This window comes from Oncorhynchus keta, chromosome 13, assembly GCF_023373465.1.
Source record: "Oncorhynchus keta strain PuntledgeMale-10-30-2019 chromosome 13, Oket_V2, whole genome shotgun sequence".
In the NCBI taxonomy this organism is placed as follows: Eukaryota; Metazoa; Chordata; class Actinopteri; order Salmoniformes; family Salmonidae; genus Oncorhynchus; species Oncorhynchus keta.
The window spans coordinates 34,659,364-34,686,999 of NC_068433.1; the positions used below are offsets into that span (position 1 = coordinate 34,659,364).

At 39.5% G+C, this 27,636-nt stretch overlaps 1 protein-coding gene across 4 annotated transcripts in view; it reads right to left on the reverse strand.

The window, feature by feature from the left end:
• Positions 1-2,251: 2,251 nt before the first annotated feature.
• Positions 2,252-27,636, reverse strand: part of LOC118392243 (sodium/potassium/calcium exchanger 2-like) — a 192,808-nt gene continuing 167,423 nt past the window's right edge. For all 4 annotated transcript variants that reach the window (XM_035784028.2, XM_035784027.2, XM_035784026.2 and 1 more), the window contains 5 exons: positions 17,855-17,940; positions 9,715-9,849; positions 9,295-9,384; positions 7,992-8,158; positions 2,252-6,590 (listed from right to left, as the gene is read on the reverse strand). In XM_035784028.2, the coding sequence (XP_035639921.1) occupies positions 6,341-6,590; positions 7,992-8,158; positions 9,295-9,384; positions 9,715-9,849; positions 17,855-17,940 (728 nt within the window). In that variant the 3' untranslated portion in view covers positions 2,252-6,340. The remainder of the gene's footprint in view (positions 6,591-7,991; positions 8,159-9,294; positions 9,385-9,714; positions 9,850-17,854; positions 17,941-27,636) is intronic.

The window sequence follows — 27,636 nt, forward strand, 5'->3', positions numbered from 1 at the left end:
CAGCAAATTGGATGCAGTCTATCACAGTGCCATCCGTTTTGTCACAAAAGCTCCATATACTATTCACCACTGTGACGTGTATGCTCTCGTTGGCTGGCCTTTTCTTCATATTCATCGCCAAAGCCACTGGATCCAGGTCATCTACAAGTCTTTCCTCGGTAAAGCCCCGCCTTAATCACAGCTCACTGGTCACCATAGCAGCATCCACCCGTAGCACACGCTCCAACAGGTATATCTCACTGGACACCCCAAAGCCTACTCCTCCTTTGGCCGCCTTTCCTTCCAGTTCTCTGCTGCCAATGACTGGAAAGAACTTCAAAAATCACTGAAGCTGGAGACTCATATCTCCCTCACTAACTTTAAGCACCAGCTGTCAGAGCAGCTCACAAATCACTGTACCTGTAAATAGCCCATCTGTAAATAGCCCATCCAACTACCGCATCCCTCATACGGTTATTTATTTGATTTATTTTGCTCCTCTGCACCCCAGTATCTCTGCTTGCACACTCATCTCCTGCACATCTATCACTCCAGTGTTTAATTGCTATATTGTAATTATTTCGCCACTATGGCCTATTTATTGCCTTACCTCCCTTATCCTACCTCATTTGTACACACTGTATATAGACATTTTTTCTATTGTATTATTGACTGCGTGTTTGTTTATTCCATGTGTAACTCTGTGTTGTTGTTTGTGCAGCACTTCTTTGCTTTATCTTCCCCAGGTCGCAGTTGTAAGTGAGAACTTGTTCTCAACTAGCCTACCTGGTTAAATATTTGTTTTTATTTAAACAAACGCTGCAGCAGCACACAGGGTGTGCCGCAGCATGATGCAACTTTTAAAGGAGGAACCGTAGAAACAGTGCTGAACTTTCTCCATTTATAGACCATTTGTTTTACATCAAGGCTTTTAGAGATACATTTGTATGTCACTTTCTGACCCTTATTTCCTTTGTTTTGTATTTATTTAGTATGGTCAGGGCGTGAGTTGGGTGGGCAGTCTGTTTTTCTCTGATTTGGGGATTTGTATGTTTCGGCCTAGTATGGTTCTCAATCAGAGGCAGGTGTCGTTAGTTGTCTCTGATTGAGAATCATACTTAGGTAGCCTGGGTTGCACTGTTTGTTTGTGGGTGATTGTCTAGGGTCATTGCTTGTGTCATCACAGTTCTCATTTAGCTTCACGGTCGTTATTTGTTTATTGTTTTTGTATTCAGTGTTCAGTTCTTTCTTTAATTAAATATCAAGATGAACACAAACCACGCCGCATTTTGGTCCACCTTTCCTTCAACAGAAGTAAACCGTGACATTGTATCCCTTTCCAGCTTTATGCAAGTCTTTATGCAAGTCAACAATTCTTAATCTTGGGTCTTCTGAGATCTCTTTTGTTCGAGGCATGGTTCACATCAGGCAATGCTTCTTGTGAATAGCAAACAAAAACTTTGAGTTTTTTTTTTTATAGGGCCGGGCAGCTCCAACCAACATCTCCAATCTCGTCTCAATGATTGTACTCCAGGTTAGCTGACTCCTCACTCCAATTAGCTTTTGGAGAAGTCATTAGCCTAGGGGTTCACATACTTTTTCCAACCTACACTGTGAATGTTAAAATTATGTATTCAATTTAGACAAGAAAATTACAATAATGTGTGTGTTATTAGTTGAAGCGGACTGTGTTTGTTTGTTGTTGTGACTTAGATGAAGATCAGATCAAATTGTGTGACCAATTTATGCAGAAATACAGATAATTCCAAAGGGTTCACATTGCCACTGTATGTGTTATTGTTTTTACCATAGAGGACCAACAAGTGATTTAATTAATGCTTTTAAGTGATATCCTCTGGGTCCACATTGTACATTTAGTTGTATATGTCTGTTCCCCAAAATAAAATAAATTCAATAACATTAAGTGGAATTACACATCCTTTTACCTCAGATTGGTGATGTTAGTATAAAAGTTTATAGTCATCACGATGACATAAGATTGATTGCTTAAAACAGATCAATATCTTTGGCTTTGTACCATTGACTTTGTCACATGCTCCGGGATGCGCAGGGGGATCTGTCATATGCCGTATGCCTTAACCGCCAGACCATCTCTTGGGACCCATTTATGAACTTTGAGTGGTTATATTTCTGCAGCCCTATCCCTCAGCTGTTTACCAAAAAAAGTGGCAGGGTGACAGTTTTGTTGTTTTTCTAATCCCAGACTGCAGCTTTAACATAATGGAAAATAAAACAAAAGTACAAGTTTGAATAATTTCCTTGTTACCTTTATTCATTGTATTAGATACTTTGTGTTTTACAGTAGTTTTACATAGTGGTTTTACACATCTAGATTATATGGTTAATTGTCTGTATATATGTACACCTTAAATAAATCTTACATTAACACCAATAAAATAAAAACATTTACAGTTAAAAATGTGTATTAGTGTTTGACTCACCCTATAATCTGCAATCAATGTCAGTCTCACATGCTAAACTGGTTGTTTTTGCATTCATGCTTGCACACAATATACCATGTAACTTTGGAAACAGTGCCTCTGCTCATAGGATATTATTTGACAGTACCTTTGACACCAGACATAAATGTCACTGAGGGAATCTGGAAAAGTGAGGCTGAATGAAAAGTACAAGTGCACTATGAAATGGCAGTTTCACTAAGGTTGGGGAAGTTTGATCTCAAGAATTCAACCCCCACCTAAGAGAAAAAGGTTAAGTCAAGTGGTTTGGTGAGGTAAGACTAATGAGACTGTGGGTAGGAGCGATTCAATGACAGAATATGCCTGACACATTCATGTACTGTATTTTAGCCACACAAACACAGTTCTCCTTTTCTCTGGATCGTACTACAGGGTAAGGCAATGAGCACTATATAGCGAAGATTTTAAAAAAAGGTGTGTGTGGAAAACATCTATCTTATTATCTAAATGTGAATGAGGGGATGCTCACAACTTATGTCTTAGCTTTCTAACTTGTGTTTTCATGTCTGTGCATACGTGCAGGGAAGAATAAATGGTTCCTTGGCAGTGACAGCCCAATCTGCCCCTTGACTTTTGCACCTACACTTTAAAGACAGGTAGAGGTAAAAGGGAAAAAAAATAGTGGTAATAGTAGTGGTATAAATAGTAGTGGTAATAGACAAATATCAGGAGGCAATGTGGTATCTAAAGCCCTAATTTTTTATACCAGCAAAACAATACACAAATGTGGTGTACACACAGGTGAAGTATCCAACCAATCAATCATGATATTACTGAATCCTTGAAGTGTTGAGGGTGACTTCATATTTGATTGTTTAAAAAAAATACTATGATAATATGAGAACAAGCTTACTATATCAATATTCTGAAAGATAAAAGTTTTCTTACCACTGAAACATTAAATACTCTTTTTTTAACACAATACAAACCTGAACCAATGAGTTTTGTTCTAGATTGGTTCAAGTAAGGAATCTTATAAAGGCATATTTTCTATTTACATGTATTTTCTACGTATTTTCTTATTTTTGCGTTATGCATAAGGTTAACGTACAGTACATAATTCCATTTCATGTGTGCCGCCCATGGGTAACCAGCCCAAATTCCTCACATGCACTTTTCCTCATACATTCACATTATTTAGTTATTCATATTTTACAGTCAATTCTTGCTAATATACAGAGAGAGAACTGAGGTAATGCAGGTGTGTCTGGCCAGTTTAGATGTCTGAAAGTGAGCCACATGGAGACATTTTGGAGGATTTCAGGAGAAATCGTTTTTAAATGTATAGGTATAGAGGTCACGATAGAGGTCACGGCAAGTACAGCAGTCAAATGGATGGAAATGCAATTATTAATGACACATACCAGGGTTTGGGCCGATTCTGAATTTCTGGATTTAATTAAATTACATTTCCATTTGAATTTCATAGAATTTTATTCAATTCAATTCCACTTAATTCAATTCAAATTCTTCTTCCTGTGGGGTGTGGCCAATACAATTCTGGAATTGAATTAGACTGTGTGGTCCAATGGTAATACTCGTAGAAAGCAGAAAGCACACATGTACAATCCTGACGGTCACTGATTTAACCCCCCCCCCCCTTAACCTTGCTGACTTCCCTCCTCCTTGCCTGTGTTCCCTATTTAATTATTCAATGTCTAAATAAAGATTCAGAAGATACTTATGGATAATGGAATTCCACTCTCCTTTAAAACATTTTTTAAAATCAGAATTGACCCCAACCCTGACATACAGTATACAGTATATTGCTGTTAGTTTTGTGATGTCAATGTTCCATGTACTGTAGTTTATGGGTGACTGTAAAAACGACTGCATGAGATTTGCTGACTATATAGATAATTATAGATTTCTATAATAAGTTTCCATTTGCTGCAAAATACTGGTAACCTCCATTCATTTGTTATTACTGTACCTTTTTGTTAATCAAATTTCCATTTTTACAATGGCAGAGTATACAGACTTCCCACATGCAGACAAAAGCACCATTCAATTGAAAATAAATTGCACAAGGTTGATAGACATTAACCATACATATTGTTGTCGTTTTGTACATAGAAGCCTAACACTCTTGCGTCAAAGAAATATTGAAATGCTAAATATTTGAGAATTCATAATTTTTTGGGTAGTGATTATTCTGGCAGGTATAACAAGAAAATGTATCATGCATTTTACTGCTCCTATAAACTTCTCTAGGAGCCTGCATATTAAAGTCTTAATTTCAAGAGTGTGCTAAACATTCACTAATCTAAGTATAGCATTTTATGACTATTTCAAACATCGAGTGCCAGTTATCTTATCTACTACTGTATTTTGACTTTACATATTGGTTATGAGTGTCCTATCGGAGTCTACGCATGCTTTGTTTATTCAGAGTGAAGAATATTGGAAGCTAATATATATTTGTGAGAGGCTGCAGATGAGGCCAATTCAATCAAGTGCAGATTTTTTTTAAACTACCCTGTGGTTTTACTCAGAATTTTTACACTGTGTGTCAGAGTTGTTAAATGTTTGAAAATGGACACAACCCCAATCTCTTGGCGTTATTCCAAATTGATACAAAAGTAGCAGTTTCATTCACTTATCTCAATTTTGAATCGTATCTGTAGTCTTTGTATATTGATGTGCAACCACATCTGTCCTTATATTCCAGCTTAAACATTGAGTCAATTATGTTATGTTTTTTCCATTCGTCTGCAATTGATTGAATTGGGTTTCAAGCCAAACATTTCCAGTAGAGTTTACATTTCCAATTGGTGTGTGAAGCATGGCAAGCTCTGTACAATATGAACTCTTATGTCCAATGGCGGGTGGAGAAGTGCATAAGATCATAAGTAGGCCTATCAGGACCCAGGAAGAGGCAAGATCCAACACCTAGAGTACATGTTACTGCTACAGTACAACTGGGCTACTACTATTTTAGTAATTAGAGCTATAGTGTCGATCCAAAAATAATACATGAATCTTCTGAACAGACATGTTGAGCAATGACATCCAGAAGGGGAGATGGAATATTTGAACTTTAGTCTTTTGGACAAAGCAAAAGATACATTTGCCAAAATCAGTTCCTATCTCCAGCTCTGCATTCAAAACTGCTTGGACTGCTTCATATTTTGATGCTCTGTCACTAAGTACACAAGAGAGGAGATAATCATGGCTCCAAACCATATTTTAGTGTTGTGTGAATCCACACATTGTGTGGAGTATCAGCAACATCCCTTCATCATCATCAAACTCACTATACAACAAACACCTGGAGTGACAAGTCGAGTGAAGTCATCTGGTCAGTCAGTGAAACCAGTTAAAGAGTGTCATCCAAAGTTTTATTCAAAAAGGTTTCTCACAATCTGTCCTGAAGCAGAAAGCATTATTGTTGCACCTCTGGTGTTTCATGCCAGGCTCAGCCACCACAGCTTTGTCAGAAGTCTCTTGTGTACTTCCTTCAGCCTCCTCAATCTACTGAATATTTTACTGAGTAGTCCACTGAGTAAAACAAGTGACATGCATAAGACGGCATAGTTGCTCCTCTACCTGGCTAATACACCCCCCCATCCCAAAAAACAACATCCCCGGCCATCTTACTACCCCCAGCCACCCGCCCCAAAATAATAATATTATTTTGTATTATTACTATTATTATTATCATGATGATGATGATGATGATGATGATTATTATTAATATTATCTACTTCCGCTCAGGTCTAGCCGTCCAGTGAATCAGCCGAGCCTAATCACGCGCCCTTATTCTGAAAGTTTTTTTTGAATGTATTTCCTCTATCCCTATCCATGCTTCTTGTATCCTGTAGAAGGAGTGAACATTTTGTGGCAGGAGTGGAGGGGTCTCAGATGGATATAGGGCAGGCGATGATCTTGTCTTCCAGCATAACGCTGACCACCAGGAAAACTAAGTAGAGCACGAACATGATGAAGCCCAGCAGCTTGCTCATCCGCCACTTGCAGGCAGCAATCGAGATGATGACGAAGATGAGCATGAGAAAGAGCAGCACAATGGCGCAGAACAGCCCGTTAGAGCTCACCGCCACAGGCCGCATGTTGTTGATAATGGACCAGAGGAGCCATGGGAACGGCAGGCTGAAACACACAAAATAAACAGACACACGTGTTACATGGTCTTCAGCCATACTTAAAGTTTATCTTTCAGCATCACATACATCTGTGTAATAAATCTAGATAATAGCTATTGTTCAGTTTAGACCTGAGAATGGATGCCTCTGGGTTGTAATGAATAAAGTCCCTTGGCAAAATGTCCACAGTGGGAACTTCCATGTCACCACCGATGGGCAAACCTTATTCAAATGAATAAATTTGAGAATACAACAGTTCAATTAACTTTTACATCCTATTATAAAGTATCTGGTGTCTACCAAGCATTTATCATAAATCTGGTAATAATTGTTATCAAAATGACGTGAAGTGTGGTTTTAATTAATCCCAATGAAACCGAAAGCTACTTATTGGATAAGAACAAAGTAATACTGTATGACTGTTACTATGTAATATGTAAAAACATCCCCCAGCACTGCCAAAATGCTAAGACTAATCTAATAATAAACAATGTTCAAAATGTGAAAGGAACATAAAAGGAACAACCAAATTCACATAGAAATGTGAGAAAAATATGTCATTGTCATTGAAAGCAAGTCTAAGAACGGTATATCTGTTCTATGTGCACTATTTATATGCTTTCAGTGCTTAAGTTACATTTTTGCGTCTTTTACTTTCGGTTTTGTACACCAGCTTGAAACAGCTGAAAATACAGCTGAAAAAAGATGTTTGGTTATGGAAAATATATTTCACAGCGGTTTAGATGGAACAATTATTCTCTGCACAATACTTGCTTGTTTTGTCACATAAATTGAAATTAGGCGAACTATTCAAATTTTTGCATAGTGCATCTTTAAATGAAAGGCAGTGTCTTAAATATCCGTTGGTATCTTTTTAATAGTCAGGCAACAGCGTTCATTTCAGCAAATAAACAGCTGTTTCAAATAAAGGCCAGTTCTTGATGAATTTTTTACAAGGTTACCATAAATTACAATGAATTGTTTACAAGGTTTAATTTGTTTGATTTGTTACGTTAAATAATTCAGTAATGACTAAAAAAATGTATGGCAATCATAAGTTTTTATTGCCAGTAAGAAACTGGTAGCCGCTGAGAACTGCTAGCTAACTGTGCTTGCTAGCTAATTGGCAAGCACAAAAACAGTCAACTATTTAGTGGGTACAGACCCACTAAACTAATGATAACACATTAGTTCAGGAAATTAAAACATTTATTCAAATGCTAGAAGTAAAAGCTGGAACTAAACAATTAACTATGCAAATGAGCAAAATCTGTGTGCATTAGAAGCCTCTCTCTAATACGTGCCTGTTGTGTTCAGTGATTTAAGCAAATAAATACCCTTGCTATTAATTGCATTTTTACGGTAATTAGAAATTACAGTGATCACAGTACTGATGACAAAAGCGTACCCAACAGTGATGTCAAAGATGTTGGAGCCCACAGAGCTGGACACGGCCATATCCCCCAGCCCCTTCCGTGCAACAATGACACTGGTGATTAGGTCAGGGATGGAGGTACCAGCTGCTAATATAGTCAAGCCCATAATCTCTTCTGTAATCCCAATGGTCTCTCCAACCTGTAAAGAGTAAACAGAAAAAAATGGGGTAAATAAATATTTTAAGTGGAGGTGAGGTTTAAGGAATTAAACAGCTTTACTTTGACATATTTTGGGGTTTTCTTTTTTCATATTCTGCTGAAATCCCTGTATTCATGAACTCTGACTATTTAATGTGGTCTAGCTTTGATTGAGAGGTGTAGTTACACAGGCCAAAGAGCGGAAGGCTTCTGATAACAATATTACAGTGTTCTAACCCTCTGAATATCCCTCTCCTTTTCTAACTACCTATACATCCTGTCACTTGCTTGTGAACATGCTAGTGTTCTGTTCTGTGGGAGGTGGTTTAGCGTCTTTACAAAAGGAAACACGATTTCACTAAATGTATACTGGACAAAAATATAAATGCAACAATTTCAAGATTTTACTGAATTGAAGTTAATATAAGGAAATCAGTCAATTGAAATAATCTAATCTATGGATTTCACATGACTGGGCAGGTGCGCATAATTAGTTTTTCCTCCACAAAAAGGCTTTATTACAGACAGAAATATTGCCAGCTGTCTAGGTGGCTGGTCTCAGACGATCCCGTAGGTAAAGAAGACGGATGTGGAGGGCTGGCATGGTTTACATGTGGTCTGCGGTTTTTAGTCTGGTTGGACGTACTGCCAAATTCTCTAAAATGACGTTGGAGGTGCCTTATGGTAGAGAAATGAACATTCAATCATCTTTCAATAGCTCTGGTGGGCATTGCTGCAGTCAGCATGCCATTTGCACACTCCCTCAACTTGAGACATTTGTGGCATTGTGTTGTGTGACAAAGGTGCACCTGTGTAATGATCATGCTGTTTAATCAGCTTCTCGATATGCCATACCTGTCAGGTGGATGGAGAATATTTGTTTCTTTTTTATCATTTGAGAGAAATAAGCTTTTTTTGCAAATGGAACATTTCTGGGATCTTTTATTTCAGCTCATGAAACCAACATGTTGCGTTTATATCTTTGTTCAGTATAGTACTGTTCTAATCTCAAAATTTTCAGCAACTATGGTGGATGCAAAACTAGGCCAGCTCAGTACAGCTTGGTTTGGCTTGGCTCAGTAGTGTGAAAAACCCTTAATGGTTCAATGAATTTAGCCCCCAATGCACCCCACGTACCTGGTGAGCCCACCACACCATTAAGTAGGAGAATCCAGCAATCCAACAGATAGAACCCAGAAATGAGATGGGAAAGAACTTCTTTGCAGTCTGTTAGACAAAGGAGGAAAAGGCTATGGTTACTCTAAAGGCATAAATGACAAATGAAGCCTCAATATTATTGTTCTACAGGTATCTAAAGCAAACACATCACACTTATTATTGACCAGTTATAGATAAATAATTATAGACAGATACAATTCATACCAAACATGAGTCTTTCTATGTCTGCGTCCCAAATGTACCCTATTCCCTAAACTACTTTTGAGCAGGGCCCATAGTGTGTATAGCACTATATAGGGAATAGGATTCCATTTGGGGATATTTCTCTATCTGACAAACTGGAACAGTAAGAGATAGAAATGGAGGGGAATAACTTACTGGTTTCCTGACATCAGGTAGTGTTAGCCACAGAGGGAAGACGATGGGCATGATGATGAGGTAGGTGAAACGCTTGCGCATGGTATCTGGCCAGGACAGGCTCAGAGGCTGGTCCTCATCCTCCTCATCCTCAGCCTAAGAAAAGAGAGCAAGTGTGGAAAAGAGAGGCTTTCTGTATCTTTACAGTTTCAAAATTAAATACAGCACTCGTACATCTGTAAGTCGCTCTGGATAAGAGCGTCTGCTAAATGACTTAAATGTAAATGTAATCTGAGTTCTCGTTGCAGGTGCATCGGAATAATGCAATAAATTCAAAGAAAAGAGAAACCTGCAGTATTGATACAGTTAAATGTGAAATTGGTTTGGAGAAAATGGGAGATCTGTGCTCAAATTGTGGTGCAGTCAGGGGCAGCCAGGCCTTTCTGGGGAAAAAAATATGAATATTATGATGATGATGATAAATAATAATGACAACTAAGGCCTTCGGAAATGATTATAGAGTTGGTTGGCATTCCCTCACTCTCTGTGACCTTGAGAGAGGGGTGTTTGATGACAGTGGTTTGGACGATTGCTCCAAGCCTGGATGAACCTGACACTCTTCTCATCAGGTGCTGGCACACGATCGAATGTCTGGACTGCTGCACCTTCAGTGTGGTTATCAGAATGCCAAACAAGTGAGATACCTCAACTTCTAAAGATAAGTAGGCAATGGCTCACTTTAACACAGAAATCTGTCTCACCACATTACATTAATCCAAGCAGGCCTCTTCTGGCCAAAATTCCAGACCCAGTTACCTGATATATTGCATTATTGTCACAATATTGAAGACATTTTCCTCTCCCTAAAACACGTGGAACAAGCTTAAGAACCTGAGCAGTGACGAGTTAGGTATTTTCGGCTCATCTGCAGGTGCATTTGCACAGATCTTGACAACATCTAGCCTACACCAACAAAGGTGGAGCAGAAAATGTACTGTGTACTTGCGGTACTTGCAAAAGGGATTCCAGACGTGTAGAGCGTGTTGGAGTAATTTCCAAATATGAAATTATAGTTTTGACTTTGATAGGTCATTGATATTGTACTGCAGCTAACTAGACATTTTTACAAAGTTCGCAATAAGTGATTGTAATGGCAGTCCACGAGAACAGACCCGAGAGAGCAAGATGTAGTCTGCATTTAAGCTGATCACATAGTAAAAAAAAATTATAATGTCATGATATACTGTAAATTATACATAATATATAACATTATCAATGCATTAATTTGAGCTAACTTCCCTATCTGGGTATGTGATTTTAGTATTTTATTGTACAACTTTCATCAGCAAATTGGAGTTAAAGGACATAGTCAAACAAATGAAATACATTTTATTGGTCATATACACATGGTTAGCAAATGTCATTGCGGGTGAAGGAAAATGCTTGTGCTTCTAGTTCCGTCAGTGCAGCAATATCTAACGTTTTCACAACAAATACCTAATACACACAAATCTAAGTAAAGGAATGTAATTAAGAATATATAAATATATGGATGGCCAATGATTTCAAGTTTGTGTACAGTACATAGGCAGCAGCAGTGAAGGCTATTTAACAGTCTGATGGCCTTGAGATATAACCTGTTTTTCAGTCTCTCTGGTCCCAGCTTTGATGCACCTGTAGCTGTACACCTTCTGGATGATAGCGGGGTGAACAGGCAGTGGTTCGGGTGGTTTTGTCCTTGATTATCTTTTTGGCCTTCCTGTGACATCGGGTGCTGTAGGTAAGGTAGTTTGCCCCCGGTGATTCGTTGTACAGACCACACTACCCTCTGGAGAGCCCTACAGTTGTGGGCGGTGCAGTTGCCGTACCAGGCGGTGATACAGCCCGACAAGAAGCTCTCAATTGTGCATCTGTGAAAGTTTGTGAGGGTTTTAGGTGACAAGCCCAATTTCTTCAGCCTCCTGAGGTTGAAGAGGCACTGTTGCACCTTCTTCACCACACTGCCTGTGTGGGTGGACCACCTTCTCCACTGCTGTCCAATCGATGTAGATGGGGGGTGCTGCTGTTTCCTGAAGTCCACAATCATCTCCTTTGTTTTGTTTACGTTGAGTGAGAGGTTATTTTCCTGACACCACACTCCCGGAGCCCTCACCTCCTTCCTGTAGGCTCGTCATTATTGGTAATCAAGCCTACTACTGTTGTGTCATCTGCAAACTTTATGATTGAGTTGGAAGTGCGCATGGCCATGCAGTAATGGGTGAACAGGGAGTACAGGAGGGGGCTAAGCACGCACCCTTGTGGGGCCCCAGTGTTGAGGATCAGATGTTGTTTCCTACCTTCACCACCTGGGGGCGGCCCATCAGGAAGTCCAGGATCCAGTTGCACAGGGCGGTGTTCAGACCCAGGGGCTCGAGCTTAATGGTGAGCTTGGAGGGTACTATGGTGTTGAATGCTGAGCTATAGACAATTAACAGCCTTCTTACATAGGTATTCCTCTTGTCCAGATGGGATAGGATCCAGTGTGATGGCGATTGCATCGTGATGGCAATTGCATCGTCTGAGGACCTATTGGGGCATCAAGCAAATTGACGTGGGTCTAGGGTGACAGGTAAGGTGGAGGTGATATGATCCTTGACTAGCCCCTCAAAGCACTTCATGATGACAGAAGTGACTGCTACAGGGCGATAGTAATTTAGTTCCGTTACCTTGGCCTTCTTGGGTACAGGAACAATGGTGACCATCTTGAAGCATGTGGGGACAGCAGACATGGATATGGAGATATTGAATATGTCCGTAAACACACCAGCCAGCTAGGGATAGGGATGCCCTCTGGGCTGGTAGCCTTGAGAGGGTTGACACGTTTAAATGTCTTACTCACGTCGGCCACGGAGAAGGAGAGCCCACATTCCTTGGTAGCTGGCCGTGTCTGTGGCACTGTGTTATCCGCAAAGCAGGCAAAGAATGTGTTTAGCTTGTCCGTAAGCAAAATGTTGGTGTCCGACACATGGCTGGTTTTCCTTTTGTGGTGTGTGATTGTCTGTAGACCCCGCCACATATGTCTCGTGTCTGAGCCATTGAATTGCGACTCCACTTTGTCTCTATACTAACGTTTTGTCTGTCTGATTGCCTCGCGGAGGGAATGACTACTCTGTTTGTATTCTGCTGTATTCCCAGTCACCTTGCCCTTAAATGCGGTGGTTCACGCATTAAGTTTTACGCAAAATGCTGCCATCTATCCACGGTTTCTGATTAGGGTAGGTTTTAATAGTCACAGTGGGTACAACATCTCCTATATATTTCTTGATAAACTCAGTAACCGTCGCAGTATATACGTCAATATTATTCTCGGAAGCTACCCGGAACATATCCCAGCCCGTGTGATCAAAACAATCTTGAATCATCGATTCTAATTGGTCAGACCAGCGTTGAATAGTCCTTAGCATGGGTACTTTCTGTTTGAGTTTCTGCCTATAGGAAGGGAGGAGCAAAATTGAGTCGTGGTCAGATTTGCCAAAAGGAGGGCGGGAGTGGGCCTTGTATGCATCCTGGTAGTTGGAGTAACAATGGTTGAGTGTTTTTCCAGTGTGAGTACTACAGTTGATATGCTGATAGAATTTACGTGGCCTTTTCCTCAAATTTGCTTTGTTGAAATCCCCAGCTACAATAAATGCAGCCTCAGGAAATATGGTTTCCAGTTTGCATAAAGTCCAGTGAAGTTCCTTCAGGGCCGTCGTCGTATCGGCTTGAGGGGGAGAAACACAGCTGTGACAATAACCAAATTGTTTTTTTCTTGGGAGATAACATTGATTGTAAGGTATTCGTGAACAAAAGGATTTGAGTTCCTGTATGCTATTACAATTACACCATGAGTCGTTAATCATGTAACATAGACTCCCGCCCTTCTTCTTCCCAGAGAGATGTTTATTCCTGTTGGCGCGATGAACTGAGAATCCAGATGGCTGGACCGACTCCGACAGTGTATCCCGAGAGAGCCATGTTTCTGTGAAACAGAGTATGTTACAACAGATTGTATTTTTTAAATTATTTATTTCACAGGACAGTAAGAAATGAGAGAGGGAGATAGATAGACCTACATGTAGAGCAGCAGATATATGCATTATAAAAAGTAACTGCCTGACACGCCCTGACCAGAGTATTCTTTGTTTTCAAACCTAGGGGTATGATATCCTGTTCTAATGAGACCAACGGTTGATTCGTTGGGTTTTTAATGTAAAAAGGTTCAAGATGAAGTACCTACGCGGCATATTAAGCGGGTTGGAGCACTATAGAAGATGGACCTGATGACAGCTCAGGCTGCTTAATCTGCCATGACCGTTGGCGCTGACAAGAGACTTGCTTGTAACCTTGGTGATGAAACAGCAGTAAAACAAAAGGGCTATTCTCTTCCTCCCTCTCCACATCCAGATGATTGAATTGTTATCAATAGCATGGCGTCCACAACCGTGCTATAATCAGGCGAACCAATATATTCTGATGCCATTTTTTTGGTTTCCACTTCTAGTCTTTGGGGATGATATATAATATATTATAAACTGCGTGGTTCAAGCCCAGAATGCTGATTGGCTGACAGCAATGGTATATCAGACTGTATACCACAGGTATGACAAAACATTTATTGTTATTGCTCTAATTACGTTGGCAACCAGTTTATAAAAGCAATAATGCACATCTGCAGTTTGTGATACTGTATATGGCCAATATACCACGGCTAAGGGCTGTGTCCAGGCACTCCGCGTTGCATCGTGCTTAAGAACAGCCCTTAGCGTGGTCTATTATTCATATACCACACCCCCTCGGGCCTTATTGCTTAACCTGTTACTCCTACCCCCTACTTTTTCGAACATTCTGTTAAAAATCGCGCAACATTTCAGCGCCCTGTTACTCAGGCCAGGAATATAGTATATGCATATGATTAGTATGTGTGGATAGAAAACACTCAGACGTTTATAAAACTGGTTAAATCACGGCTGTGACTATAACAGAACGTGCGTTTCATCGAAAAGTGCAGGAAAATCTGATCACTGAAAGTGGAAAAATTATATCCATCCGCCACTTCAACCCATTGTTATGGGCGAAATACATTAAATAGGGCTGAGGTTGCAGTACCTACAGCTTCCACACGATGTCAACAGTCTTGTCATTTGCCAATTCTTTGTTTCTTGGTCAAACGAACAAGAGACAGGCTTTTTCTTCAGGTCTCCGACAGGATATTTTGGTTGAGAAATACACAGACATTATTTCCAGACGGACCCCTATAGAAAACACTTCGTCTCGTGATTAATTTGATCGCTTATTAACGTTTACTAATACCTAAAGTTGCATTACAAAAGTATTTCGAAGTGTTTTGTGAAAGTTTATCGTCAACTTTTTTAATAAAAAAAAATGACGTTACGTTATAAGACGCTATTTTTTTTCGTTTATCACAGTCTTCATAGATCGATATCTAGGCTATATATGGACCGATTTAATCGGAAAAAAGACCCAATAGTGATTATGGGACATCTAGGAGTGCCAACAAAGAAGATGGTCAAAGGTAATGAATGTTTTATATTTTATTTGTGCGGTTTGTGTAGCGCCGACTATGCTAATTATTTTGTTTACGTCCCCTGCAGGTCTTTTGGGGTGTTACATGCTATCAGATAATAGCTTCTCATGCTTTCGCCGAAAAGCATTTTAAAAATCTGACTTGTTGCCTGGATTCACAACGAGTGTAGCTTTAATTCAATACCCTGCATGTGTATTTTAATGAACGTTTGAGTTTTAACTAATACTATTAGCATTTAGCGTAGCGCATTTGCATTTCCAGAGCTCTAGATGGGACGCCTGCGTGCCAGGTGGGAGCAAGAGGTTAAGTGTGTATATATATATATATACACCATTTAGCAGACACTTTTTTTCCAAAGTGCTTAACCTCTTCAACCTATGGGGGCGCTATGTCATTATTGGATAAAAAAACGTACCCGTTTTAAGCGCAATATTTTGTCACAAAAAGATGCTCGACTATGCATATAGTTGGCAGCTTTGGAAAGAAAACACTCTGACGTTTTCAAAACTGCAAAGATATTATCTGTGAGTGCCACAGAACTCATGCTACAGGCGAAACCAAGATGAAACCTCAAACAGGAAATGAGCAGAATTTATGAGGCTCTGTTTCCCATCGTCTCCTTATATGGCGGTGAATGTGTGATGAATGAACCTAAGCTCTCTGCCGTTCGTCCAAGATGTCTGCAGCATTGTGACGTATTTGTAGGCATATCATTGGAAGATTGGCCATAAGAGACTACATTTGCCAGGGGTCCGCCCGGTGTCCTTTGTCTAAATTGTTGCGTAATCTTCAGCTGCATGCATTTTGCCATGCGATTCAGAGGGGAAAGGACACTTCCACGAAACATATATCATCGAAGAGATATGTGAAAAACACCTTGAGGATTGGTTCTAAACAACATTTGCCATGTTTCAGTCGATATTATGGAGTTCATTTGGAAAAAAGTTTGGCGTTTGGATAACTGAATTTTCGTTTTTTTTTGGTAGCCAAACGTGACGCACCAAACGGACCGTTTTCTCCTACACAAATAATCTTTCAGGAAAACTGAACATTTGCTATCTAACTGAGAGTCTCCTCATTGAAAACATCCAAAGTTCTTCAAAGGTAAATTATTTTATTTGAATGTTTTTCTGGTTTTTGTGAAAATGTTGCCTGCTGATGCTAACACTAAATGCTAATGCTAAATGCTAAATGCTAGTTTTGCTATGGTTGAGAAGCATATTTTTGAAAATCTGAGATGACAGTGTTGTTAACAAAAGGCTAAGCTTGAGAGCTAGCATATTGATTTAATTTCATTTGCGATTTTCATGAATAGTTAACGTTGTGTTATGCTAATGAGCTTGCGGATAGATTTACACAATCCTGGATACAGTTTTTTTTAGTAGCTAAACGTGATGCACAAAATGGAGCGATTTCTCCTTAACAAATAATCTTTCAGGAAAAACTGAACATTTGCTATCGAACTGAGAGTCTCCTCATTGAAAACATCCAAAGTTCTTCAAAGGTAAATGGTTTTATTTGAATGGTTTTCTGTTTTTTGTGAAAATGTTGCCTGCTGAATGCTAACGCTAAATGCTAATGCTAGCTATCAATAGCTATCAATACTGTTACACAAATGCTAGTTTTGCTATGGTTGAGAAGCATATTTTTGAAAATCTGAGATGACAGTGTTGTTAACAAAAGGCTAAGCTTGAGAGCTAGCATATTGATTTCATTTCATTTGCGATTTTCATGAATAGTTAACATTGCGTTATGGTAATGAGCTTGAGGCTGTATTCACGATCCCGGATCCGGGATGGCTCGCCGCAAGAAGTTAAAGTGGGCTTAATCTGTGCTTAAACATGACATTTTATTAATGATTGGAGACAGGGGCAGGAAATCATAATACTCCACCCAAAATATACAACATGCCATGAAAAGGCACGGGGACGAAGCCCAAAACGAACATGTATTCATAAACACAGGGAGGTAACCCAAACAAATGAGCGAAGTTAAACCTCCTAATATATACCTGCAAGACACTACACAGGGCGAGACCCGTAATAACAAGTGCACAATACACGCTGCACGAAAGCCGAAATAACAACGCACAGGTACTCACAGACCAACGGACATGGGAACAATAACCAACAAGACAATGGTGAACAGAGGGCACATATGTACAATTACTAATCGAGGGAATTGGAATCAGGTGTGTGTATTGAGACAGTGCAGTGATGGCTAGAGGCCGGTGAAGTAGACCTCCGGGAACTGGTCCACGGAATGAGCAGCAGTACTGGGGGAATCCGTGATATGAGCAAGAAGCATGTGAGTGAAGACCCTATCTGAAGAGTCTTTTTATGATTCACATGAAAGCAACATTTAAGTTAGTCTGTAACCTGCAGTAAATTCAGTTTTTTTTTCTCCATTTAATTATTGTTCAGGTTCGGCATTCCATAACTCTAAGGTTAATATCTTTGAGGTTCTACTGTATCTGTACCTTAGTAACTATGTGCACAAGTGGGAGGGATGGGAATTATTGAGTTGTGTGCCCACTTGTTTGCGGTCCGGTCTATGTTGGTTTGTGTGTGTGTGCCCCTAAAATGGGTTTCTTACCAGAGCTTCCCCTTCTTGTCCTGTAGTGCCATTCATTGGTGGTGTGACTTCCACCTCAACATTTGAGCTGTTTGGAAGATTTTTATCTGCAATAAAAGAGAAAACATGGAGAGCAATTAATGTAATTGTGGTATACGGTGGGGAGAACAAGTATTTGATACACTGCCGATTTTGCAGGTTTTCCTACTTACAAAGCATGTAGAGGTCTGTAATTTTTATCATAGGTACACTTCAACTGTGAGAGACGGAATCGAAAAAAAATCCAGAAAATCACATTGTATGATTTTTCAGTAATTCATTTGTATTTTATTGCATGACAGAAGTATTTGATGCATCAGAAAAGCAGAACGTTAAGTCTACCCCCTACTTTTTCGAACATTCTGTTAAAAATCGCGCAACATTTCAGCGTCCTGCTACTCATGCCAGGAATATAGTATATGCATATGATTAGTATGTGTGGATAGAAAACATTCTGACGTTTCTAAAACTGGTTAAATCACAGCTGTGACTATAACATAACGTGTGTTTCATCGAAAAGCGCAAGAAAAACCCATCACCAAAATCTGGAAAATATATCAATGCGCCACTTGCATGTATTGTCTATTGGAAAGCAAATTACATGGGGCTGAGATTGCAAGTCCTACAGCTTCCACACGATGTCGCCAGTCTTGTCAATTGCCTGTTTCTTGGTCAAACGAGTGAGAGAGAGCCCATTCTTTCCGGTCTCCGACAGGATGTTTTGGATGAGAAATTTCCGAACATGATTTCAAGACGTGGAGCTATTACATTACATTTACATTACATTTAAGTCATTTAGCAGACGCTCTTATCCAGAGCGACTTACAAATTGGTGCATTCACCTTATGACATCCAGTGGAACAGCCACTTTACAATAGTGCATCTAAATTTTTTTGGGGGGGGGGGTGAGAAGGATTTCTTATCCTATCCTAGGTATTCCTTAAAGAGGTGGGGTTTCAGGTGTCTCCGGAAGGTGGTGTTGAATACACATCGCCCCGTGATCAATTTGATAGATTATTAACGTTTACTAATACCTTAAGTTGGATTACAAAAGTATTTCGAAGTGTTTTGTGAAAGTTTATCGTCAACTTTTTTAATTAAAAAAAATTACGTTGCGTTTTAAAATGGTCTTTTTTCCTGGATCACACACTCTTCATAGATCGATATTTAGGGTATATCGGCATTCGGCATTCCATAACTCTAAGGTCAATATCTTTGAGGTTCTAACGCAAACAGGTCCCCATCCCACAATAACTATTTTAATCTGCTACCAAAAACCCTTACATACAAAAAAAGTAACAAACAGTATAGTTCTGGACAACAACCCAATAAAGAGGAGGAGATAATAGCTTCTCATGCTTTCGCCGAAAAGCATTTTAAAAATCTGACTTGTTGGCTGGATTCACAACGAGTGTATCTTTAATTCAGTACCCTGCATGTGTGTTTTAATGAACGTTTGAGTTTTAACGAGTGCTATTAGCATTTAGCGTAGCGCATTTGCATTTCCAGATGGCTAGATGGGACGCATGCGTGTCGGGTCGACTTAAGAGGTTAATATTTGGTCCAGAAACCTTTGTTTGCAATTACAGAGATCATACGTTTCCTGTACTTCTTGACCAGGTTTGCACACACTGCAGCAGGGATTTTGGCCCACTCCTCCATACAGACCTTCTCCAGAATGAAGATTCTCTTTAGGCACTGCGCCCTCTGAATGTTCTACTCAATTAATTCTGAATTGGCGCTGATGAAGATTTAGTCTAAAGTGCATTATCGTGTCTTGGAAACATGATGACATTTCAAATGGAGACATATATTTAATAGAAAACCTTTTGTCATCATTGTGATGCAGTATAACATGCAGCAAAACTCTAGCTAGCAAACTAAGATTGAGGGGACAGCACCACATTTTTACTAGCTATAGTTTTCATCGCTAACGTAAACTCACCCCATTCCGTACAAATGTGAGCAACCGCAACATTCAAACGAGGCTACAAAGAACTAATGGGACTGTAGCGACTGGGTTGACTTCAAAATCGGGGGTGTGAACTGGGTTTCTATTCAAGTGTTGATCGACATGGTAATGGCTCTATAGTATTGGAGAAAAGTTTAAAAAACGGACCCTCCGTTACATCTAGACGTGTCATGTCGTAACGTACAGCATACATAAAGCAACTATTTCTGTCTTACAATCTCTCTCCACCAGGTGTAGCACTTCCCTCATCCTTTAAAAACAGGAAATGGACAGTAACGGGGTTACCTTGTCATTTTTTGTGTCGTTCTCAAAGCCGCTGTTTACTTCTAAGATCACTTTAGCACCGCCCTAAAAACCCAATTCAAATTCGACACAAACCTTCAAATAGGTATGTAATGACACATTATATAAACTCTTTATAGTTTTTTATTTACATTTTAGATGCGATTAGGTGATGTTGGACAGATCGAGTGAAAAAAAGCAATTTTCCCACACGACCTCTATTACGTATTAAGTATTACGTATTACGAGCGCTAAGAACCTTGGCGTGATCCTGGACAACACCCTGTCGTTCTCAACTAACATCAAGGCGGTGGCCCGTTCCTGTAGGTTCATGCTCTACAACATCCGCAGAGTACGACCCTGCCTCACACAGGAAGCGGCGCAGGTCCTAATCCAGGCACTTGTCATCTCCCGTCTGGATTACTGCAACTCGCTGTTGGCTGGGCTCCCTGCCTGTGCCATTAAACCCCTACAACTCATCCAGAACGCCGCAGCCCGTCTGGTGTTCAACCTTCCCAAGTTCTCTCACGTCACCCCGCTCCTCCGCTCTCTCCACTGGCTTCCAGTTGAAGCTCGCATCCGCTAAAAGACCATGGTGCTTGCCTACGGAGCTGTGAGGGGAACGGCACCTCAGTACCTCCAGGCTCTGATCAGGCCCTACACCCAAACAAGGGCACTGCGTTCATCCACCTCTGGCCTGCTCGCCTCTCTACCACTGAGGAAGTACAGTTCCCGCTCAGCCCAGTCAAAACTGTTCGCTGCTCTGGCTCCCCAATGGTGGAACACACTCCCTCACGACGCCAGGACAGCGGAGTCAATCACCACCTTCCGGAGACACCTGAAACCCCACCTCTTTAAGGAATACCTAGGATAGGATAAAGTAATCCTTCTCACCCCCCCCCCCCTTAAAAGATTTAGATGCACTATTGTAAAGTGGCTGTTCCACTGGATGTCATAAGGTGAATGCACCAATTTGTAAGTCGCTCTGGATAAGAGCGTCTGCTAAATGGCTTAAATGTAAATGTTTTTGGGGCGCTAAAATAAGGGCAATTGTACGGACCAAGGCGATGTACGAGTTTACATTAGCTATTTGTAAAGAACTTTGCTATCTAATGGCAACCTCGCCATCTGTCTAAAGTACATTTTATGACACCATAGTGATGGCAAAGTTGTTTCCTACTAATTATTTTCCTACTTTAGACACGTCATCGTATTTCCAGGCCACTATAGTGTAATTTCGACGAAACGGTCACTAACCAATGTTGACAATGACTGGCTAACACTCGACTTCGAGCATGACTATTGCTGAGGCGCCTGTAGAACTTTCATAACAATGGCATGACCAAGTGACAGAGATGCAACCCATGAATACAGATAGGAAAAAAGCCAATTCAGTGTAGCAAGTTAACCAAATACAGAGTAATATTCGTAAAACAACACTGTAAAATGCTGCTATGATTAATCAAGAGATTCATTCATTAAGAAATAACTAGCTATAATTGCAAATCCATCAATCAAACTATCTACGGTATCCGATGATGAAAATAATCATTGTACACACTACTTTACGCAAACAACTTTTCTCACCCTCACAAAGTGTTGCCATGAAAGAAAGATAAAAAAATTAAAAACAATAGTCAGCTCTGTAGAGCTTCTGCAGGTGTACATGATCTTTTTAAGACAAGGCTTGAGGAACACTGCATTAGGACATCCAACCTTCACGTCTTTCACAGTCATGCCTTACAGCTTCAAACAGTGGCTGCAATTATTGTTTTGGGCTTTTCAGAGCACAATATGTCCCCATAAGCATTGCTAGCAGCATCAGAAATGCTAAGCGATGAGATGTTGGACCTAGGGTGCCTGTGAGTGTGTGTTCCTGTAGTGCAGCAACCTCTATCTTGTAAGAGGGCTACCTTTTGTCGAACTTCATTTAGGGCCCTATTCATTTAAGGACAGATTTACTTACACTATTCATTAAAATACAAAATGCCGAAAGCTAATAAATCGGATGACTATAACAAAATTGACATGGAAGTTGGTTTAATCCAAGTGTGGTTGTGACATAGCAGGATATTGCCAGGGAGGTCAAATGATCTGATACTCCTATTGTCTAACAAATGACTTCCCCGGCCCTTTTGGAAGGGATCCTATGCACTATTAACTAAACCATAGAACATATTCAAATGAATGATACATTTGATATGTCAATTTGATATACTAGTCGCATATTACTTTCTGAGTAAATAAGACATTACACTACGCATTTGTATATTAATTACATTTGACATTTTTTGGGGACTACAGTACAATATTTTTTAAAGTACAAACTTGTTTAACCAGCAACATGAACTTCTAATCTTAAATTGATACTTGTCATGAATTTGGGTTCTGTTAAGATGTTAATAGGTTAATATAGCACTGTTAGCCTAATTTAGTCTCAGTAATAAATATCCATGTCCCTCTTTGATTTTGTCTGTATGGGAACATTATACACATGAAAGATCTTTCTATGGCCCCTCTGAGTATCTTTTGGACCATTGCGTCAGAGCTCTTTGAAGTGAAAACACACAGGAATTACACTTGGCAGTGGCTCAATTGAACAAAACATTGCTCTAAGACAACAGTCACAATTGATTTGGCACTTCTAAATGCCATGCTTGCTTGGCTTTAGAACTGACGCCTCATTAACCCAAAAGATAGCAATGGTGGTTTATTCCATCCTCCCAATTTCAGGACTTTGTCGGTCAACATGTTCCTAATAACTACACCAATATTTTAGATTTTCTGCATCAATGTGGGCTTTAAAAATATATTTTGACCCCAGCCAAAAAACATAAAATTCCGCTTTTAGTAATTTGATAAATAGCCAGGACCTTACTTTGAATCCAGGTTTCTTTTGAGGCATAATGCCAGGTTATAAATATCATTGTGGACTTGGGTCAGTGATTTGGACCATATTACAGATCCCCTACCAAGATAGAGCTCCTCAATTACTAAGATTCTAACTTTTCTATACAGATGTGCTATCTTAATTTAATCACTCTGCTGTTGTAGAGAATGTTCATGTGCAGCAGGAAATGCTCATTCTAGTGTATTCAAGGTTTAAAAAGGCTTCTAAAGATAGTTAATTCCAATTTAAAATGTAAGACTTGATTTATCCTAACACAAATGTACAGTGGCTGCTCAACTAAAAGTTTTGCGATTATGCTGTGGACTTAGATGTAATTTGTGTTTTAGTACCGTACCCCGTGTCACTACTTCATTGCTCCAGACCAGCACAAGGGGGAGTTAGAGGACTGATTATGCTTTTGAGTCCCAAGGTGCTACGGTCTCTGACAATGAATGGGCAACATAAACCAAATAGAAACTGATAATTCTGCACGACTTTCATTTAACTGAATGATGAGGATGAAGGAGATGATTGAATTTAGAACAATACTCTAAGAATTGCGATTCCTCTGTCCTGTACGCACACACCTGGAAAAATACACTTATTATTTTATCTCTACTCGTCAGTATTACTTACAAAAACACTAAGGTTTTTATTCTAAGAGAAACTTAGACTACAATTAGGGTGTGGAAATGTTAGGATTATTTTGCTCTTACTTTAGTACTGTAGGCTACTCCCGACCAGTTACCTTGTACAGCGCCTGAGTGGTGCAGCGGTCTAAGACACTGCATTGCAGTGCAAACTGTGTTGCTACAGATGCTGGTTCAATATCTGTGCAGGTTGTGACCTATGAGGTGACGGTAGGTTTTTGGTTTCTCTCCCTCTAAAAACAGAAATAAATTATTCTGAATAACAAACTGGCTTTATTTATACATTTGTAACAATGTCTCACCCCATGTTCAAGAATGGCCTTTTACACGCTCACTTTAGGTTATTTGAAAATTAAATAATCTCCAAAATATCGTTCGTTTTTAAACAGGTCATAGACAGGTTGGTTGCAATTTCAGTTTAATCCACCAGAAAATACATAACAAATAATACAACAAATATTGTGGTTAAACTCAAATATAATTAGTATATTTGAGTTTAACCACAATATTAGTTGTATTATTTGTTCTGTAAAAAAACTTTTATCAAGTGGAAGGAAGAAAGTATTATTATTATTAACCCTGTTTTCCACAAGCACAGCAGGCTGTGAATTCTGCAAACAACATTTCTAGGATGGGCTATTAGCAGCACAATATATACTGATCATGGTTCCTGGGTGGCACAGTGGTCTACGGCACTGCAACTCCATGCAAGAGGCATCACTACAGTCCCTGGTTCAAATCCAGGCTATATCACATCTGACTGTGATTTGGGAGTACCATAGGGCGCCGCACAATTATTATGAATTCATTTAGAATTATATAAAAGCCCCTTAAATAACCTCACAGATCAGATTTGACCTAACACATTTTTTTGTACAAGGTAGTTGACAAAGCATTAAAAACTTTGTGGATGGTGCCTCCTGAGATTCGCAGCAGTCTAAGACAATACATCGCAGTGCAAACTGCGTTGCTACAGATGCTAGTTCGAGTCCCATGCAGGCCATGACCGGGAGACCAATGAGGCGACACACAATTGGCCCAGCATTATACTGAGTTTAGGGAAGGGTTTGGCCGACCGGGATTCCCTTGTCCCATCATGCTGTAGGGACTCCTGTGGCGGGCCAGGCGCATGCACGCTGACACGGTCACCAGGTGTATGGTGTTTCCTCTAACACAAAATGTTTTTTTTTTTGTGGATGGGTATAATTTGTATGTATAAAATATATAATAGTAATATTTAAAGTTACTAAATTGGGTCAATTTATATATTTTTCTTTAAATGTAAATTTGCATCGGCAAGTTGCCGGCAAAGTCGGCTGAATTCCAGTAGATGGAAACGGCCCGATGTACTTGGGCCGATTCTGGGCAGTCATTAATTTTGATTCGCAGTCCGACACCTGACGCCGGGCCGATTCAATCAGTTCCGGTCCCCCAGAAGAGGGCCACCTCTGGGCCAATTCCTCATTGTTAGCTGGGTCACGTCATTGAAAAAATATTTTGTGATATACTGTAGGCCTACTGAAGGCGACATGAGTCTCACTAGTGTTGAGTAATGTGCTGTTTAACCTCTCTAGGGTAGGGGGCAGCATTTGGAATTTTGGATGAAAAGCATAGCCAAATTCAACGGCCTGCTACTCGGGCCCAGAAGATATGATATGCATATAACTGGTAGATTTGGATAGAAAACACTCTAAAGTTTAAAAAACTGTTAAAATAGTGTCTGAGTATAACTGAACTGATTTAGCAGGCGAAAAACCTGAGAAAAATCCATTCAGGAAGTATTTTTTTTTGTGGTTTTGTAGCTTTCTATTCAATGCCATTACAGTATCGATTGACTTAGGACTCCATTTGCAGTTCCTATGCCTTCCACTAGATGTCAACAGTCTTTAGAAATCGTTTCAGGCTTGTATTCTTATATATGAGGAGTAAGAGTAAGTAAGACCAGTCTGAACGAGTAGACCCTAAAGTGTCGCAGAGTTTTTTCAGGCGCATGTGCATTTCTTGTTTACCTTTTATATTGACGACGTTCTTGTCTGGTTGAAATATTATAGATTATTTAGGCTAAAACACAACCCGAGGATTGAATATAAACATCGTTTGACATGTTTCTATGAACTTTAGGGAAACAATTAGGATTTTTGTCTGATTGTTTTGACTGAGTTTGATCCTGTGGATTACTGAAGAAAACGTGCTAACAAAACAGAGGTTTTTGGATGTAAAGAGACTTCATCGAACAAAAGGAACATTTATTGAGTAAATTAATGTCTTCTGATTAACACCATATGAAGATCATCAAAAGTAAGGGATTAATTTGATCTATATTTTTGAGTTTTGTAACGCTTCTGCTTGGCTGGTTACTGTTTGTAATAATTTGTCAACTGGGCTAGGTTCTGGGCTAGGTATGCTTTCTCCGAAAAGCATTTTATAAATGACACTGTGGTTGGTTTAACAAGAAGTTAATCTTTCAACAAAAATATGTTTTGTTTTCTGAATTTTTATGATGAGCATTTCTGTAATTGAATTTGGCGCTCTGCAACCTCACTGGATGTTGGCCAGATGGGACGTTAGTGTCTCCCGTACCCTAGAGAGGTTAAAGTGGTGTCGGTCTTATTTATTTAAAAATCATATTGAAGTTAGAAGCAATAGGACTTGAAGCAATAGAATACCCGCGTATGGTCAACTATTTCAGCACCGTTTCACACTGCTCTGGGACAAGCGTGGGGACTGGTCTGGATAAATCAATGAGATGTCAATTTTCACTGAATCTCTGTTTGGGTATGGGTTAGACTACAATTAGGGTGTGGAAATGTTATGCTCTTAGTACTGTAGCCTACTCCCGACCGCCACGTTGAACAGTGCCATATTTTCCGTTCCATCCTCACAGAAATCCTGAGGGTTTTGTTTTTTGTTTTTCTTGGAATAGAAACACCATAATATTAATCAAATTAATTAAGCAAAATGTCTTAAAATTAATCCCATGTACTATGTTCTTACAAAAAAGCTTTTAAATTCTCTAGTACAGCCAGTTTTGAAGGTTATCCAAATGCTTCTCAAAGATGCCATCTGGTGGTCAAACTTGCACTAACTAGCATTAATGGTAACAATGGCTGACAATTAAATAACGTGCCATAGAATTCTGCGGCAGCCTGTAAGCTGTGCTGAAGTATGACGCAACTTTTAAAGGAAGAACAACTGTATCAAACCCTACAAAAAATGTCCATTAATTGTAATTCACATAATAATTCACATTTCCTGTTGCTGCTGGATTATTTTCTTGCTGTGACAAAACAATGGCAATAGTATTTGCGTTTCTCAAAAGCTAGTGAGCTGTTTTAGAAAACGCAGGAGAGCAGGCAAAACCTCAAGGTGGTAGCAATCCAGCATCATGGGTTATGAGAGTAGGGTGTAGGAATGTTAGATTAGTCTGTTAATTTAAGATAAAATAAACTGAAGTTGGTGGTTACTACTGTTTACAGACCCAGAGCATGGCAAAATGTTCACCATGTTTTTTGTTTTCGTCAGAGCCTGGAGTTGGCATATTGAGATTGGATGTATCAAGTTACAACTAGCACTCCTTCGACAGAGTGATAATCACTAGATGGGCATGCTAGTAAGGACAGGCATAATGACTGTTTGGAACTTCTGTACTTTGTAACATGGCCAAATAGTGATGATCTCTGCCTGTGTGGTTATTGGATATTATTGAATAGCTTCGACCTGCATTTCATCAGATAGTAGATTTTTCCGAACCTGTTATATAGTAACAAATATCTAACAATTACATGGTTTCAAAATAATATAGAGCATTGAATGGATTTATTTAAATGTTTAGCCAACTGCCAAACATACAAATGTTTGGCCAACTGCTGTCTGTTTAGCCAACTTCTAAACATACAAATATTTGAAGAGATCACTCTTCAACTTGTTTGTGTTTCTGATATCATTCACTTGTGTTAACACATGGGACTAC